General features: G+C 40.6%; 1 protein-coding gene across 1 annotated transcript; it reads left to right on the plus strand.

Moving 5' to 3' along the window:
* The first annotated feature begins 9,873 nt into the window (after positions 1 to 9,873).
* On the plus strand, positions 9,874 to 11,346 carry LOC148453665 (uncharacterized). The gene has a single exon (XM_088461916.1). It carries the CDS (start codon positions 9,874 to 9,876, stop codon positions 11,344 to 11,346), a length of 1,473 nt encoding a protein of 490 aa, XP_088318042.1.
* The last annotated feature ends 7,548 nt before the right edge of the window (positions 11,347 to 18,894 follow it).

The raw sequence follows: 18,894 nt of genomic DNA on the forward strand, positions 1-18,894 counted from the left end.
ATGCTTCCGGACACTGGTGATTTCATCAGATGAACATTTCCGCATTGCTGTTTCTAGTCACCCATTTCTATGACAACCAATAAAAGCAGACTTTATTGTTTGCATTTAAAAAAAATGTTTTAAGTGTTTGTGATGTATGTATTTATATGTAATGCCTGTAACTGGTTATTGTAATGTAATCTTGGTGATGTGATCGCTTTGTTCTCTTATGGGAGCAATATTATTTTATAAATTATTAGGGGTAAATTACTAAAGTGAGAGTTTTTAGAAATGAGTTTTAAAAGAGATGTTGCCCATAGCAACCAGTCAGATTCTACTTTACAGTTAAGAAGATAATAGCTAGAATTTGATTGTTTGCTCTGGGCAACATCACTTGTAAAACTCACTTCTAAAACTCTTACTTTAGTGAATTTACCTCTTAGTGCCGTAAAAGCCGAGATCCGCGAAAAAGTATTGCAGATTGTGACTTTTTGCCATTCAGATGCATATCTCCGTATTCGATCCCAAATACTTTCCTAGTACGTGGAAAGTCGATGCAATGTAATATGCAAAAAAGATTCACCTCTGAATTGGTGGAGTAAAGAAGTGCATTTTTTTATTTTGGGGAAACCACTCAGAACCCTTAAGACAGCCCCCAAAGAATGACCCATTTTCAAGTACCCCAAATTTGACAGGACTACTTATTTTCACCAAAAATTACTGCTTAATACTATTCTTCACCACTTGTGCAAAGACGCTAATTAGAAGCTATTGACACAACTTAACTACACCTAATAGCTTTATTAGGGCTATTCGGGCACATTTAACTTGATCCCCAATGTTAGTGCTTCTTTTTGGGGGTGTCAGGCTGATTTCCACAATTCTGACAGCACTTTTCGCCGAGACGCATTTTCGCATCTTTTGGTATTGAATACGGCGAATAGCGGGGGCACGTGCGAAAAAAGTTTTCGTGGCCAAAACACGCGATGTCGGCGAAAAGTACGGCATGCAAAACTTTTCCGCAGGTGCCAAACGAATTGAATACGGCCCTTTAGGGTCAAAAGTAATGTTTCATTTTATTAAGAGAGCAATATAATTTATTAATTATATTATTATATTAAATGATAAGGGCAATATTGTTAATGGTTTAAAAAAATAAGTTTTTATGATGAGGTAACATTATTATTGTATGGCTATATAAATGGTGCCCCTTTCATTAAAAAAACCAAGAGCATCTTATAACACCAATTAACCATGAATTTAAACACTTGCTTAGCACACTTTGGACCTGATTCAGACCCGTTCGCTAGATGTGGCCGCTCGCTCCAAGCGTATGCAAATTCAGCTAAGTGACATCAAGGCAGGTGATCGCACGGCAAGGCATAAGCACGCCCACTATGTCTTGGCGTGCGATCACTTTGTGTTTATAGACGCCCACTAGCGCAAGTCATCTCCAGGAAGTATATACAACCATGGGCACATCGGGTTCCATCCGATCTGACCCCAGCGCTTGCAGTTGCCTTTACCCTACCACAAGCACTGCGAGCAATTCAGTGTAAAAACCAGCCAGGTGACGTGTACTATGACGCTGCCTGGTAATTATGCACGCCTCTGAAACGGCATTGAAACACTCAGGCACGCCTGCGTTCACACCTCCACTCCCCCGTTACTACTGCCCTGCCCCTGTTACCACCCACAAACGGCCTCTCCTGTCACTCATTCCACTGGGCTGTCTTTGCTGGGCGAGCGAGCGCTTCCCGATCGCTCAAACTAGTTTGCGCAAGCACAATGCGATGCATACGCATGCGCAAATGTATAACATCGGCCGTGTACGAGCGATCGGCCACTTGCGAGAGGGTCTGAAGCAGGCCCTTTGTTACCATGTTATTTCCATGCACCATTACACTAATATTGCTACTAGATAAATGTGTAGAAATACATTAGTCCCAGCATAAATAGTGCCAGACCATCCAAATACAGAGGAGGGACCAAGTGACAGCATGTCTCAGTCTTCAGCCCAATAGGGACCAAGGAGCACGATTCAGACCCACTCGCTAGATGCGTTCGCACGCAGCCGTCGGCTAATATATGCAAAAGCTGCGATCGCACGGTAAGACATTAGTACGCCCACTATGTCTTAGCGTGCGATCGTGGACTGGATGTAAGACGCCCCTAGCCAGTCATAATCCGCCCACTTTCCCTTAGTAGTACACGTCAACTCCAGGAAGTGTATGCAATATCAGTAACATCGAGTACCATCGGACTCGCACGCAACACTTGTGGTTGACCATACCCTGCCGCAAGCACTGCGATCGCTGCAGTGTGAAACACAGCAAGGTGACATGTACAATGACGCTCCTTGTTAATTATGCAAGCCCCTGAAACGCCGTTAGAACGCACAGGCACACCTGTGTTCGCACATCCACACCCCCATTTTCATTGACCTTCCCCTATAACCACCCACAAACCGCTCCTCCTGTCAGTCAATCTTGCGACTCCAGGGGACTCTGAGGAGCCGATTCTGAATGCAAAGAGAAGGAAGGTAATCATACATCCTGTATAAAGGGAATAAGAGGTGGCCAATTGTCCGCACTGGTCCGGGGTTAACATCATCATCCCTCCAGGACACCCGAATGCAGTATTGACTTTGAAAAAGTGCAGTCATATTGTGCTCAGCATAACCAGGACTATTTTCACATTGCAGAGCAAGTAAAACACCATTTAGCGTATTGCTCAAGGCAAGCACACTATTTATGTTTGTTTGTTTGTTTATGTCCTATGTCTTTCCGTTGTATACCGGTATTAGTGTAAACAATATTGCGGCTACCATTACATATGGTTTGCTGTCTTTTTTATACAGTAATCATATATAGGCATTTAAAGTGCCTCAACCATTGTGGCATTAAACTATATTTATACAGTTTTATATATTTTTTTATATTTACTAGTGTACTGTTTTATTTTTTCAGCCTTTATAAATTTGCTATATCCCGTAAATAAAATATTTATTATATACATTTATTTTTGTATGTATTTAGTTATGGGAATTTACCTATACTTTTTTTGGTATTTATCGATTACACCGCAGGAGACACCCTCTGTGATGCCGCAACACATATGTAAACTGATTGAATGATTAATTGATATAACTCATTTATCTATTGTCTGATTAACTAGGGTGTTAAATGCGCTAGGTGTTCTCTCCCCCTTTCTTCACCACATATATGTATACATACAGTGAGGATTTGTAGTGCCCTCACTTACGCCGAGCTGCAATAACCCCAATCAGATAGTAGTGGATTAGCGCATCCCTCCCCCCTCTTCATATACCGTTTTGTCGACTGCATCACATTAGGGATAGCAGCTTTTCCTCCCCATCATTATTTTTTATGCACTATTTTTTTATATACTATTCTTTACGTCCTATTTAGTAACAGCAAGATCTGGTTTCAAAATTAACATTACCCTAAATCCTCAAGATGGCTCTAAACAGAGAAGAAAGATACAAACATCTAGAATCATTTATTCCATGTCTAAAACAGACTAACATAGATAGGGTATCGGTAGATAACTTCTTTGCCCTATACCTCAATTTAGAAAGATTAGAAACTACGGAAATTAAGCAATGGTGGGAAAGTACCACCCTCAGTAGATACTTGGAACAGAATATGATTCCAAGGGGTCTAAGAATAATAAAAAAACCTACTTTCCATTCAAAAAATGACAATTTTTTGTCAAGATGGAATGAGACCCTAGACATATGCTCGTATAATCTAATGAGATTAATTATAGAAGACAGGGAACAATCAATAAAAAATCTGAAAAAAGAAATTGAACAAATAAATAAAAGAATAGAACCCCTGAAGAATCTAGAGAACTTCAAAGAACTGGAATCTCTAACCAAGAATAATTTAAGGAAAATTGAGGAAGAGGTTATAGAACAGAAAAAAATAAAATTTGCACGAGACTTAGAAGATTAAAAAATAGATTATAGAAACTGGAAGATTGATAAAGCAACAGCACTCCCCCAAGCACAGTATCGTCAGCATAGGAGAGAACAAGATATGCGACTAACAAGAGCATCAACAAACCCCATTAGAAATTCTATTTATAGACAACCCCCACACCAGCAAACAGAGTGGCGCCCTCCGTATACTAATAGGGGACGATACCATCCCAATATGGACTATTTAAGAACGACCCATACAAGGGAAAATAGATATCAACATCAGGAGAAAGCCCCCACCATGAAAAGATTACCTAGAAGGGATACGGAAGATGAAACTATCCAAGCGAGCAACAACTTATCAACAGCTTTAATCAAGGAAAGAAGAGTGTGGAGGAAGAATTAAGTCTATCTGCACACACACTTATGAACCGTCTGAATGGAAAAAACGGTAACCTTTTGGCACATAAAGAATACTCATCAAATGTTGAAGAAGATGAAGCTGAAGGCTACATGGATGCCTTTCTAGAATTGATCCAGAGTAGCAAAAAGGAGGCTTATTCACAAACAGGGGCCATTCCAAAAAACTTGCAGAGCCAGAAGAACAAAGGGAAAAGGAAGAAAAGAATGAGTTCAAATTCAAGCGAGGAAAGCGAGGAGGAGCAAAGACTAAAAAGAAAGAATCACAACCGCAGAAAAGAAACAAAGAAGAGCAAACACCAAAAGGCATATTCAACTTGAGCCAACATCAGCTGAACAAGGCAGAAATCAACGTTCTACAGAAAGGTTTGAAGTATGCACCTGCGAATAAATTGAATAAATGCAATACTTATATAGATTTGCATAAGTTTGTACGCAAGTTAACCCTCAAAAATTTTTTTATGCCGAAACCTCCAATAAATAAGAATGGGGAAAATGCGGAGGAAGGAGAAAAGAATGGATTTAAGCAAATTACGACCTAAATCTACCTTCTACCCACAGCATTTAAAAGGACCATTTATAAGAACATTTCAAAAACTGATGGAAAAAGATATAGAAAAGATGACAGAAAAAATTAGCAAGAAAAAAAGAAACATCACTAAGAAAGAAAAGGAAGCGATGGATGCACTAAAAGAAGATAAGAATCTGGTTATTAAACCGGCTGACAAGGGTGGGGGGATTGTACTTATGGACAGGAAGTCATATGACGAAGAGGCCTTAAACCAACTTCAGGACAAATGTACATATGAACCATTGAAGAAAAATCCAACTATAGAATATAAAAAAGAACTAGGAATATTACTGAAGAAAGGTTTTGATGCAGGGATCCTGACTCTACAAGAATTTCAATATATTAAAAATGAAGACCCTATCATCCCAGTATACTACCATCTGCCGAAAGTACACAAAGACACTAAGAAACCACCCGGGAGACCGATAATAGCAGGAGTGGGATCACTGACATCCAATTTGTCCGGATATGTAGACAAATTCCTATAACCTGTGGTGAGATGCCAACCCGGATATATCAGAGATACAACGCATATTCTCAACATATGCAACATACTAAAGGACATCACCTGGGAAGAAGACTTGATCCTAGCCACGTGTGACATTAAGGCCTTATACACGTCTATTGAACACAAGATGGACTGTGCCAATGTAAAGAAGAGGTTAGAAAAGGACTCAGGTTTACAACAACTACAAATTAATTTTATTATAGAAGCTATCGATTTTACATTACACCACAACTTTTTCTGGTACGGTGACACGTTCTATGTCCAATGGAGAGGAACGGCAATGGGAACCAAATTCGCGCCATCCTATGCCAACTTGTTCCTGTTCCAGTGGGAGGAGGAGAATGTATGGAACAATGAATATTATGGAGCAGAATTGAAATTGTGGGCAAGTTATATAGACGACGTAATCATTATATGGAAAGGACCAAGAGAAAACCTGGAACAATTTATACAAACCCTTAATGACAATACAGCAAATCTGGAGTTTACCAGTACAATTAGTGCCAACACTGTGAACTATTTAGATCTTACTATATACATTGAAGAAGGACATATACATACCAAAACGTTTATCAAAGCCACGGATTGCAATAGTTATTTGGAAGCCACTAGTAACCACCACAAAAAATAATATCCCGGGTGGGCAATTGAGAAGACTACGACGCAACTGTTCGAAGGTAAAAGATTTTGAAACACAATCACAAGAACTGCTTACCAATTTTATGGATAAAAAATACAACCCTCAACTCCTCAAGAAAGAAGAACAGAAGATGTATAATATCAATAGAGAAGATCTATTGAAGTACAAAGAAGTACCTGAAGACAAACCAGAAAAACTTTTGTTTATTTTCAATTACTCAGCACAGAGCATATTATTGGAAAGTAGTATCAGGAAACACTGGCACATTTTTCAGGCTGACGAAGACCTCAGGGAGTTTCTACCGGAACACCCAAAGATGGTATATAGAAGAGCCCCCACTATCAGATCCACACTGGTGAATAGCCATTTGAAGAAATAACACAGTGAGAAGTCATCAAAAACCATAGGCTTCTCCAGATGTGGGATATGCACAGCTTGCAGAAAAACTAAGGGGAATTGCACACAAATCATTAAACAGGTTACTTCGTTCAGTAATAACAAAGTATTTACCATCAGAGACCACATTAATTGTCAGACGATAGGGGTGATTTACATGCTCACATGCCCATGCGGCCTACAGTATGTGGGAAAAACGAAGAGGAAACTACATGTCCGCATACAGGAACATCTCTGCAACATTCAGAACAAGAAAGAAAATCACAGTATTCCAATTCATTTCACAGAAAAACACAATAGCAATACAAAAGATCTACAGTTTATTGGCCTTAAGAAGATAACGCCACCATGGAGAGGAGGAAATATTGACGATCTGTTAAGTAAAGAAGAGACCAAAATAATATATAGAATGGGAACCCTGAACCCAAAGGGTCTAAATATAGATATAGAGATTGTGCCATTTCTCTAAATAATTCTTACTAAAGCCATTATACTTATCCTTACTTTTACCCCCAATGCACCTATGAATATGTGGTATGGACAAGAGATACTTCTCTGGATACAGGAATTTTTAATATAGGGCTTATTTAGGGAAGTGTATATTCCATTCACTTATTTTAATTAAATATCAATATTGTCATTCATTACAATGCTTACACACATATTTTTCAATACTGTTTATATTTAAATATATTTATCCATTTTTATTTGTATAATTTTTATTAAGGGTTTATTATTTATTAATATATACATATTTTCATTATTATATATTTTTTATTAATATTATTCCATTTGGATAATTATGTGGTACTGCTATTAAATGTTGCATGTATCTTTGTGTTTATGTAAGTATGTCTTAGAATCAATATGGACTATGTACAGAAGAAAGTGTAATCCTGGCAAAGTTTCCCATTATCAAAATGGCCTAAGGTCACCAATAAGGAAACTACTAGAGGAATGGGCAGTTACACCATACTCAAAATGACCGCTACTGCCTTACAGGACGCCTTAAATAGAGTCCCAGTTGGACAGGAGATTATCTGCTATCCTGAGGAAGCCTGAAGGCGAAACGCGTAGATTGCAGATTCATTGATCCTGACAGGAGCCGCACGAGCCGCACAGCGTTCGCCGCGGCCATCTTGGAAAGTCTGCCGGCAGACAAACCAACTCCAGGGGACTCTGAGGAGCCGATTCCTAATGCAAAGAGAAGGAAGGTAATCATACATCCTGTATAAAGGGAATAAGAGGCGGCCAATTGTCTGCACTGGTCCGGGGTTAACATCATCATCCCTCCAGGACACCCGAACACAGTATTGACTTTGAAAAAGTGCAGTCATATTGTGCTCAGCATAACCAGGACTATTTTCACATTGCAGAGCAGGTAAAACGCCATTTAGCGTATTGCTCAAGGCAAGCACACTATTTATGTTTGTTTGTAATGTCCTATGTCTTTCCGTTGTATACCGGTATTAGTGTAAACAATATGTGAAATATAGATGTTCTGCAGGGAGCGGCGGTTTAGGGTTTGGCTGCGGGACTGCATACCTCCAAACCATCCTGACTTTGGTGGGACAATGTCCCGTTCCTCTCCAGTGTAATGTTGGGAGGTATGGTACTGGAGAGTTAGGGTTAGATTGCGGGACAGGAGGGTTAGGGTTAGGCACTATGGGTAGGGTTAGGGTGCATGAAGGGAAGGTTAGGGTTAGGCTACAGGACAAGAGGGTTAGGGTTAGGCACTATGGGTAGGGTTTAGGGTGCATGAAGGGAGCATTAGGGTAAGGCTGCAAGAGGGGAGAGTTAGAGCTAGAGTTAGGGGTTAGCGTTACTCACCTCCGGAACTGCTGGATGACAGCAAGAAGTCACCATCACCTGACCATCAGACTGAAAAGACACCACCGTGGCCACAAGAGATCCACTACCAGTTAAGTACACTGCACCTTACAACACTGTTTTGTTGACATTCTACTCATGTCGACATGAGTAGCCTATTATACAGACTGTGAGGTGGGATGTAACATCTAGGGACAGATACTGTGGATGTCACCTTTGTTATTAGCAAGTTACCTGGGTCATATTCAGTGGTGGCTCTAGAGGTGGGGCTGCAGCACAGCCCAAAATTCAAATAGGGGAGCCACACCAACTGCCATGGAGTCCCAGCCATTGATGTTTGGCAGCATGTGAAATGGCAGTTGGTGTGGTTCCCCTATTTCAATTTTGGACTCTGCTGCAACCCCACCTATGGAGCCACCACTGGTCATATTACTACATAATAGTAAGCGTGCCAGCGACCGATGCATTGGAATATACCACCTAACATTGACAGATTTATAAACAATATTACAACTGAGACTACAGGCTGTGTTTGAAAAAATAAAGTTAGGAGCTGATTGGTTGGTACTTTATTTCTATCCACTTTTGTCTCTCTCCAAGGCTTAGTACATAGACCCCTAAAGCATCATTACTCAGTTGTTAAAATAATATAGTTATTCACTTTAGGTGGTTCTTGAAAACAATTATAAATATGTAACAGTGTGTGTATGTGTATGATTGTGTTGTATGAATGAGCGTTAGGGTAACATTGTATAGCACCTAAACAGGGGAGTCAGGAACAGTATATTACTCCATTTCCTCCCCTGGGGAGGGGAAGCTACTGTACATATGTAAGGACATTGGCATGATACTGTAGTGAGGGAATAGCACAATGGTAATATATGTTTAACATTTGTCTTACAGCATTACTTAGCCTAAATAGTACAGTATAATATAACCAAGGTACAGTTCTTCTAAAGTGTTTTATAATGTAAGTTGTAGAGCACCTAAAGCATAATCTCTAGAAGGGTCATCTAGCCAATACACACAGGGGTAATATATATATACACTTAAGTTAGAAACTGAATTCTGTTGAACTACATTATAAATGGTTTTGTCTTTACACAAAACCTTCTCATCCTATAAATAAAATACTTCTACACTCTGCAACTATTGGTTTTATATATTTTTACCAGTGTATTGTTTATAGGGAAGGAGTGGGAGAAAGTTTCATCAAACCCATCGCTTAGGTCATTGGGGTTTCCCTGAGCTTACACCAGGGGCACATACAGCAGCTACAGTCAGTGTGTCAGTGGCCCATTGTGACACGCATGTGTTCTATGACACGTAACTGGCTATATAATCCCCTGGTTACACTGGGAGTCACCCTGTTACTGCAATCCTTGGAGAGCAGACAGGGCTTCAGACAAGTTCCCCAAATATAGGCTGCTAGACAACGTGCCCGCTCTGCAGTGTGGTGCATCACCCGTTACTGCGGTACACATCCGCACTTACACGCTGCCTGGGATATGCCGAGTTGCCAGTACCTTTCTCTGATGCTCGCTACTGGTTGGTAGGAAGATGCTCCTGATCTCACCCTGAGTATGGAGAAGTGCTCATCAGAGCCCATGTACATGGCTGGGAGCACCCCACTGTCCCCGGGCCCTGCACTGACCTCCACCCACACATCACAGGCTGGGAAGGTGCTATCTGTGCCCCCAGCTCCTGGATCCTTGGATGAGAAGAATTCCAAGGAAGTTTTCCCAAACCCTGGAGCCAGCAATGGACCAGAGCAGCACCAGCAGGGGGCAGTACAGAGACTGTCCAGCATCAGCTCCCCCTGCAGAGCACATCCAGACCCGCTTATAGTGCAGACATCCACCCGTGAGCTTCTGCAGTTCCTGGGAGAGTATGTCTGCAGGCGGTGCCCCAACCTGAGAGATCTGAACCCAGAGAAGGTCACTAAGTGGTTCCGAGATGCTGACTTCTGGCTTCTGCAACGCGGCCAAGAACACAGCTTCATTACTCCAGCCAACGTGGTGTTTGTGTATATGATCTGCAGAGAGGCCATTGGTGACCACCTGGACAGTGAGGATCAACTACAAGCCACCTTCCTCACCTGCCTCTACTTGGCCTACTCATACGTTGGTACTGAGACATCCTACCCATTGAGACCCTTCCTCATAGAGACTGACAAAGGGGCCTTCTGGCAGCGCTGCCTGACCATCGCAGACTGCACCAGTGCCAAAATGATGCAGATCAACAGTGACACCCATTACTTTACACAGGTTCTCCAGGACCTGTGTAATGATGGCATTAGGCCAGGAAAGAACCAAAATGTGTTATCTGTGTCCCCAGCTCCTGGAACCTTGGATGAGAAGAATGCCAAGGAAGTTTCCCCAAACCCTGGAGCCAGCAATGGACCAGAGCAGCACCAGCAGGGGGCAGTACAGAGACAGTCCAGCGTCCGTTCCTCCTGCACATCACATCAAGACCCGGTTATAGTGCAGGCATCCACCAGAGAGCTCCTGCAGTTCCTGGGAGAGTATGTCTGCAGGCGGTGTCCCAACCTGAGAGACCTGAAGCCAGAAAAAGTCACTCAGTGGTTCCATATTGTTGACTCCTGGCTTCTGCCACACTTCCAAGACCACAGCTTTATCGCTCCAGCCAATGTAGTGTTTGTGTATATGATCTGCAGAGAGGCCATTGGTGACCACCTGGACAGTGAGGATGAGCTACAAGCCACCTTCCTCACCTGCCTCTACTTGGCCTACTCATACATGGGCGCTGAGACATCATACCCACTGTGGCCTTTCCTCGTAGAGACCGACAGAGGGGCCTTCTGGAAGCGCTGTCTGACCATCATAGACTGCACCAGTGCCAAAATGATGCAGATAAACACCGACCCCCATTACTTTATACAAGTGCTACAAGACCTGTGTAATGTGGGCATTAGGCCTGGAAAGCAGCAAAAGAAGAAATCTGTGCTGACATCTGCACTCACATGGGTGAGGCGAGTGGCATCCTCTGCAAAACGGAAGATTCTGAGGAAAAAAGCCCAAACCCTGGACTCATAAATGGTTCCGGACACTGATGATTTCATCAGATGAACATTTCCGGATTCCTGTTTCTAGTCACCCATTTCTATGACAACCAATAAAAGCAGACTTTATTGTTTGCATTTAAAAAAACAGTTTTAAGTGTTTGTGATGTATGTATTTATATGTAATGCCTGTAACTGGTTATTGTAATGTAATCTTGGTGATGTGATCGCTTTGTTCTCTTATGGGAGCAATATTATTTTATAAATTATTAGGGGTAAATTACTAAAGTGAGAGTTTTTAGAAATGAGTTTTAAAAGAGATGTTGCCCATAGCAACCAGTCAGATTCTACTTTACAGTTAAGAAGATAATAGCTAGAATTTGATTGTGTGCTCTGGGCAACATCACTTGTAAAATTCACTTCTAAAACTCATACTTTAGTGAATTTACCTCTTAGTGCCGTAAAAGCCGAGATCCGCGAAAAAGTATTGCAGATTGTGACTTTTTGCCATTCAGATGCATATCTCCGTATTCGATCCCAAATACTTTCCTAGTACGTGGAAAGTCGATGCAATGTAATATGCAAAAAAGATTCACCTCTGAATTGGTGGAGTAACGAAGTGCGTTTTTCTATTTTGGGGAAACCACTCAGAACCCTTAAGACAGCCCCCCAAAGAATGACTGCGTCAAAAAAATCCTAAAAAAAGTGAGGAACACCCCAAAAAAGTACTTGTAATTTGGGGGCAAAAAAGTACAAAGTGGGGGTACAAGCATAAAAACTAGCTAAATAGACTTTTTGGGGTCTGCAAGTATGGGTGAGGTGTTTTTTGATTGCAGGTGCTTGCTTTAGGTGCGTTTTTTAAGTTTTTTTAAAACTTTACTTTAGCAATTTAAAATTATGCTAGCACCCATTTTCAAGTACCCCAAATTTGACAGGACTACTTATTTTCACCAAAAATTACTGCTTAATACTATTCTTCACCACTTGTGCAAAGACGCTAATTAGAAGCTATTGACACAACTTAACTACCCCTAATAGCTTTATTAGGGCTATTCGGGCACATCTAAATTGATCCCCAATGTTAGTGCTTCTTTTTGGGGGTGTCAGGCTGATTTCCACAATTCTGACAGCACTTTTCGCCTATTTCACATTCACCGAGACACATTTTCGCATCTTTTGGTATTGAATACGGCGAATAGCGGGGGCACGTGCGAAAAAAGTTTTCGTGGCCAAAACACGCGATGTCGGAGAAAAGTACGGCATGCAAAACTTTTCCGCGGGTGCCAAACGAATTGAATACGGCCCTTAGGGTCAAAAGTAATGTTTCATTTTATTAAGAGAGCAATATAATTTATTAATTATATTATTATATTAAATGATAAGGGCAATATTGTTAATGGTTTAAAAAAATAAGTTTTTATGATGAGGTAACATTATTATTGTATGGCTATATAAATGGTGCCCCTTTCATAAACAAAACCAAGAGCATTTTATAACACCAATTAACCATGAATTTACACACTTGCTTAGCACACTTTGGACCTGATTCAGACCCGTTCGCTAGATGTGGCCTCTCAGGTGATCGCACGGCAAGGCATAAGCACGCCCACTATGTCTTGGCGAGCAATCACTTTGTGTTTATAGACGCCCACTAGCGCAAGTCATCTCCAGGAAGTATATACAACCATCGGTACATCGGGTTCCATCCGATCGGACCGCAGCACTTGCAGTTGCCTTTACCCTACCAAAAGCACTGCGAGCAATTCAGTGTAAAAACCAACCAGGTGACGTGTACTATGACGCTGCCTGGTAATTATGCACGCCTCTGAAACGGCATTTAAACACTCAGGCACGCCTGCGTTCACACCTCCACTCCCCCGTTACTACTGCCCTGCCCCTGTTACCACCCACAAACGGCCTCTCCTGTCACTCATTCCACTGGGCTGTCTTTGCTGGGCGAGCGAGCGCTTCCCGATCGCTCAAACTAGTTTGCGCACGCACAATGCGATGCATACGCATGCGCAAATGTATAACATCGGCCGTGTATGAGCGATCGGCCACTTGCGAGAGGGTCTGAAGCAGGCCCTTTGTTACCATGTTATTTCCCTGCACCATTACACTAATATTGCTACTAGATAAATGTGTAGAAATACATTAGTCCCAGCATAAATAGTGCCAGACCATCCAAATACAGAGGAGGGACCAAGTGACAGCATGTCCCAGTCTTCAGCCCAATAGGGACCAAGGAGCACGATTCAGACCCACTCGCTAGATGCGTTCGCACGCAGCCGTTGGCTAATATATGCAAAAGCTGCGATCGCACGGTAAGACATTAGTACGCCCACTATGTCTTAGCGTGCGATCGTGGACTGGATGTAAGACGCCCCTAGCCAGTCATAAGCCGCCCACTTTCCCTTAGTAGTACACGTCAACTCCAGGAAGTGTATGCAATATCAGTAACATCGAGTACCATCGGACTCGCACGCAACACTTGTGGTTGACCATACCCTGCCGCAAGCACTGCGATCGCTGCAGTGTGAAACACAGCAAGGTGACATGTACAATGACGCTCCTTGTTAATTATGCACGCCCCTGAAACGCCGTTAGAACGCACAGGCACGCCTGTGTTCGCACATCCACACCCCCATTTTCATTGACCTTCCCCTATAACCACCCACAAACGGCTCCTCCTGTCAGTCAATCTTGCGACTCCAGGGGACTCTGAGGAGCCGATTCTGAATGCAAAGAGAAGGAAGGTAATCATACATCCTGTATAAAGGGAATAAGAGGCGGCCAATTGTCCGCACTGGTCCGGGGTTAACATCATCATCCCTCCAGGACACCCGAACGCAGTATTGACTTTGAAAAAGTGCAGTCATATTGTGCTCAGCATAACCAGGACTATTTTCACATTGCAGAGCAAGTAAAACGCCATTTAGCGTATTGCTCAAGGCAAGCACACTATTTATGTTTGTTTGTAATGTCCTATGTCTTTCCGTTGTATAGCGGTATTAGTGTAAACAATATTGTGGCTACCATTACATATGGTTTGCTGTCTTTTTTATACAGTAATCATCATATATAGGCATTTAAAGTGCCTCAACCATTGTGGCATTAAACTATATTTATACATTTTTATATATTTTTTTATATTTACTAGTGTACTGTTTTGTTTTTTAAGCCTTTATAAATTTGCTATATCCCATAAATAAAATATTTATTATATACATTTATTTTTGTATGTGTTTATTTATGGGAATTTACCTATACATTTTTTTGGTATTTATTGATTACACCGCAGGAGACACCCTCTGTGATGCCGCAACACATATGTAAACTGATTGAATGATTAATTGATATAACTCATTTATCTATTGTCTGATTAACTAGGGTGTTATATGCGCTAGGTGTTCTCTCCCCCTTTCTTCACCACATATATGTATACATACAGTGAGGATTTGTAGTGCCCTCACTTACGCCGAGCTGCAATAACCCCAATCAGATAGTAGTGGATTAGCGCATCCCTCCCCCCTCTTCATATACCATATTGTCGACTGCATCACATTAGGGATAGCAGCTTTTCCTCCCCATAATTATTTTTTATGCACTATTTTTTTATATACTATTCTTTACGTCTTATTTACTAACAGCAAGATCTGGTTTCATAATTAACATTACCCTAAATCCTCAAGATGGCTCTAAACAGAGAAGAAAGATACAAACATCTAGAATCATTTATTCCATGTCTAAAACAGACTAACATAGATAGGGTATCGGAAGATAACTTCTGTGCCCTATACCTCAATTTAGAAAGATTAGAAACTACGGAAATTAAGCAATGGTGGGAAAGTACCACCCTCAGTAGATACTTGGAACAGAATATGATTCCAAGGGGTCTAAGAATAATAAAAAAACCTACTTTCCATTCAAAAAATGACAATTTTTTGTCAAGATGGAATGAGACCCTAGACATATGCTCGTAAAATCTAATGAGATTAATTATAGAAGACAGGGAACAATCAATAAAAAAATCTGAAAAAAGAAATTGAACAAATAAATAAAAGAATAGAACCCCTGAAGAATCTAGAGAACTTCAAAGAACTGGAATCTCTAACCAAGAATAATTTAAGGAAAATTGAGGAAGAGGTTATAGAACAGAAAAAAAGAAAATTTGCACGAGACTTAGAAGATTACAAAATAGATTACAGAAACTGGAATATTGATAAAGCAACAGCACTCCCCCAAACACAGTATCGTCAGCATAGGAGAGAACAAGATATGCGACTAACAAGAACATCAACAAACCCCATTAGAAATTCTATTTATAGACAACCCCCACACCAACAAACAGAGTGGCGCCCTCCGTATACTAATAGGGGACGATACCATCCCAATATGGACTATTTAAGAACGACCCATACAAGGGAAAATAGATATCAACATCAGGAGAAAGCCCCCACCATGAAAAGATTACCTAGAAGGGATACGGAAGATGAAACTATCCAAGCGAGCAACAACTTATCAACAGCTTTAATCAAGGAAAGAAGAGTGTGGAGGAAGAATTAAGTCTATCTGCACACACACTTATGAACCGTCTGAATGGAAAAAACGGTAACCTTTTGGCACATAAAGAATACTCATCAAATGTTGAAGAAGATGAAGCTGAAGGCTACATGGATGCCTTTCTAGAATTGATCCAGAGTAGCAATAAGGAGACTTATTCACAAACATGGACCATTCCAAAAACTTGCAGAGCCAGAAGAACAAAGGGAAAAGGATGAAAAGAATGAGTTCAAATTCAAGCGAGGAAAGCGAGGAGGAGCAAAGACTAAATAGAAAGAATCACAACCGCAGAAAAGAAACAAAGAAGAGCAAACACCAAAAGGCATATTCAACTTGAGCCAACATCAGCTGAACAAGGCAGAAATCAACGTTCTGCAGAAAGGTTTGAAGTATGCACCTGCGAATAAATTGAATAAATGCAATACTTATATAGATTTGCATAAGTTTGTACGCAAGTTAACCCTCAAAAAAAATTTCATGCCGAAACCTCCAATAAATAAGAATGGGGAAAATGCGGAGGAAGGAGAAAATAATCGATTTAAGCATACCAAATTACGACCTAAATCTACCTTCTACCCACAGCATTTAAAAGGACCATTTATAAGAACATTTCAAAAACTGGTGGAAAAAGATATAGAAAAGATGACAGAAAAAATTAGCAAGAAAAAAAGAAACATCACTAAGAAAGAAAAGGAAGCGATGGATGCACTAAAAGAAGATAAGAATCTGGTTATTAAACCGGCTGACAAGGGTGGGGGGATTGTACTTATGGACAGGAAGTCATATGACGAAGAGGCCTTAAACCAACTTCAGGACAAATGTACATATGAACCATTGAAGAAAAATCCAACTATAGAATATAAAAAAGAACTAGGAATATTACTGAAGAAAGGTTTTGATGCAGGGATCCTGACTCTACAAGAATTTCAATATATTAAAAATGAAGACCCTATCATCCCAGTATACTACCATCTGCCGAAAGTACACAAAGACACTAAGAAACCACCCGGGAGACCGATAATAGCAGGAGTGGGGTCACTGACATCCAATTTGTCCGGATATGTAGACAAATTCCTATTGCCTGTGGTGAGATGCCAACCCGGATATATCAGAGATACAACGCATATTCTCAACATATTCAACATACTAAAGGACATCACCTGGGAAGAAGACTTTAAGGCCTTATACACGTATATTGAACACAAGATGGGCTGTGCCAATGTAAAGAAGAGGTTAGAAAAGGACTCAGGTTTACAACAAGTACAAATTAATTTTATTATAGAAGCTATCGATTTTATATTACACCACAACTTCTTCTGGTACGGTGACACGTTCTATGTCCAACGGAGAGGAACGGCAATGGGAACCAAATTCGCGCCATCCTATGCCAACTTGTTCCTGTTCCAGTGGGAGGAGAATGTATGGAACAATGAATATTATGGAGCAGAATTGAAATTGTGGGCAAGATATATAGACGACGTAATCATTATATGGAAAGGACCAAGAGAAAACCTGGAACAATTTATACAAACCCTTAATGACAATACAGCAAATCTGGAGTTTACCAGTACAATTAGTGCCAACACTGTGAACTATTTAGATCTTACTATATACATTGAAGAAGGACATATACATACCAAAACGTTTATCAAAGCCACGGATTGCAATAGTTATTTGGAAGCCACTAGTAACCACCACAAAAAATAATATCCCGGGTGGGCAATTGAGAAGACTACGACGCAACTGTTCGAAGGTAAAAGATTTTGAAACACAATCACAAGAACTGCTTACCAATTTTATGGATAATAAATACAACCCTCAACTCCTCAAGAAAGAAGAACAGAAGATGTATAATATCAATAGAGAAGATCTATTGAAGTACAAAGAAGTACCTGAAGACAAACCAGAAAAACTTTTGTTTATTTCCAATTACTCAGCACAGAGCATATTATTGGAAAGTAGTATCAGGAAACACTGGCACATTCTTCAGGCGGACGAAGACCTCAGGGAGTTTCTACCGGAACGCCCAAAGATGGTATATAGAAGAGCCCCCACTATCAGATCCACACTGGTGAATAGCCATTTGAAGAAAGAACACAGTGAGAAGTCATCAAAAACTATAGGCTTCTCCAGATGTGGGATATGCACAGCTTGCAGAAAAACTAAGGGGAATTGCACACAAATCATTAAACAGGTTACTTCGTTCAGTAATAACAAAGTATTTACCATCAGAGACCGCATTAATTGTCAGACGATAGGGGTGATTTACATGCTCACATGCCCATGCGGCCTACAGTATGTGGGAAAAACGAAGAGGAAACTACATGTCCGCATACAGGAACATCTCTGCAACATTCAGAACAAGAAAGAAAATCACAGTATTCCAATTCATTTCACAGAAAAACACAATAGCAATACAAAAGATCTACAGTTTATTGGCCTTAAGAAGATAACGCCACCATGGAGAGGAGGAAATATTGACGATCTGTTAAGTAAAGAAGAGACCAAAATAATATATAGAATGGGAACCCTGAACCCCAAGGGTCTAAATATAGATATAGAGATTGTGCCATTTCTCTAAATAATTCTTACTAAAGCCATTATACTTATCCATACCTTTTACCCCTAATGCACCTATGAATATGTGGTATGGACAAGAGATACTTCTCTGGATACAGGAATTTTTAATATAGGGCTTATTTAGGGAAGTGTATATTCCATTCACTTATTTTAATTAAATATCAATATTGTCATTCATTACAATGCTTACACACATATTTTTCAATACTGTTTATATTTAAATATATTTATCCATTTTTATTTGTATAATTTTTATTAAGGGTTTATTATTTATTATGGGCAGTTACACCATACTCAAAATGACCGCTACTGCCTTACAGAATGCCTTGAATAGAGTCCTAGTTGGACAGGAGATTATCTGCTATCCTGAAGAAGCCTGAAGGCGAAACGCGTAGATTGCAGATTCATCGATCCTGACAGGAGCCGCACAGCGTTCACC

Source organism: Taudactylus pleione, unplaced genomic scaffold (assembly GCF_031769625.1).
Source record: "Taudactylus pleione unplaced genomic scaffold, aTauple2 ptg001123l, whole genome shotgun sequence".
NCBI classification, from domain to species: Eukaryota; Metazoa; Chordata; class Amphibia; order Anura; family Myobatrachidae; genus Taudactylus; species Taudactylus pleione.

Excerpts from the sequence above, each read along its gene's own strand:
- LOC148453665 (XM_088461916.1), top strand. The coding sequence starts at position 9,874 with ATGGAGAAGTGCTCATCAGAGCCCATGTACATGGCTGGGAGCACCCCA.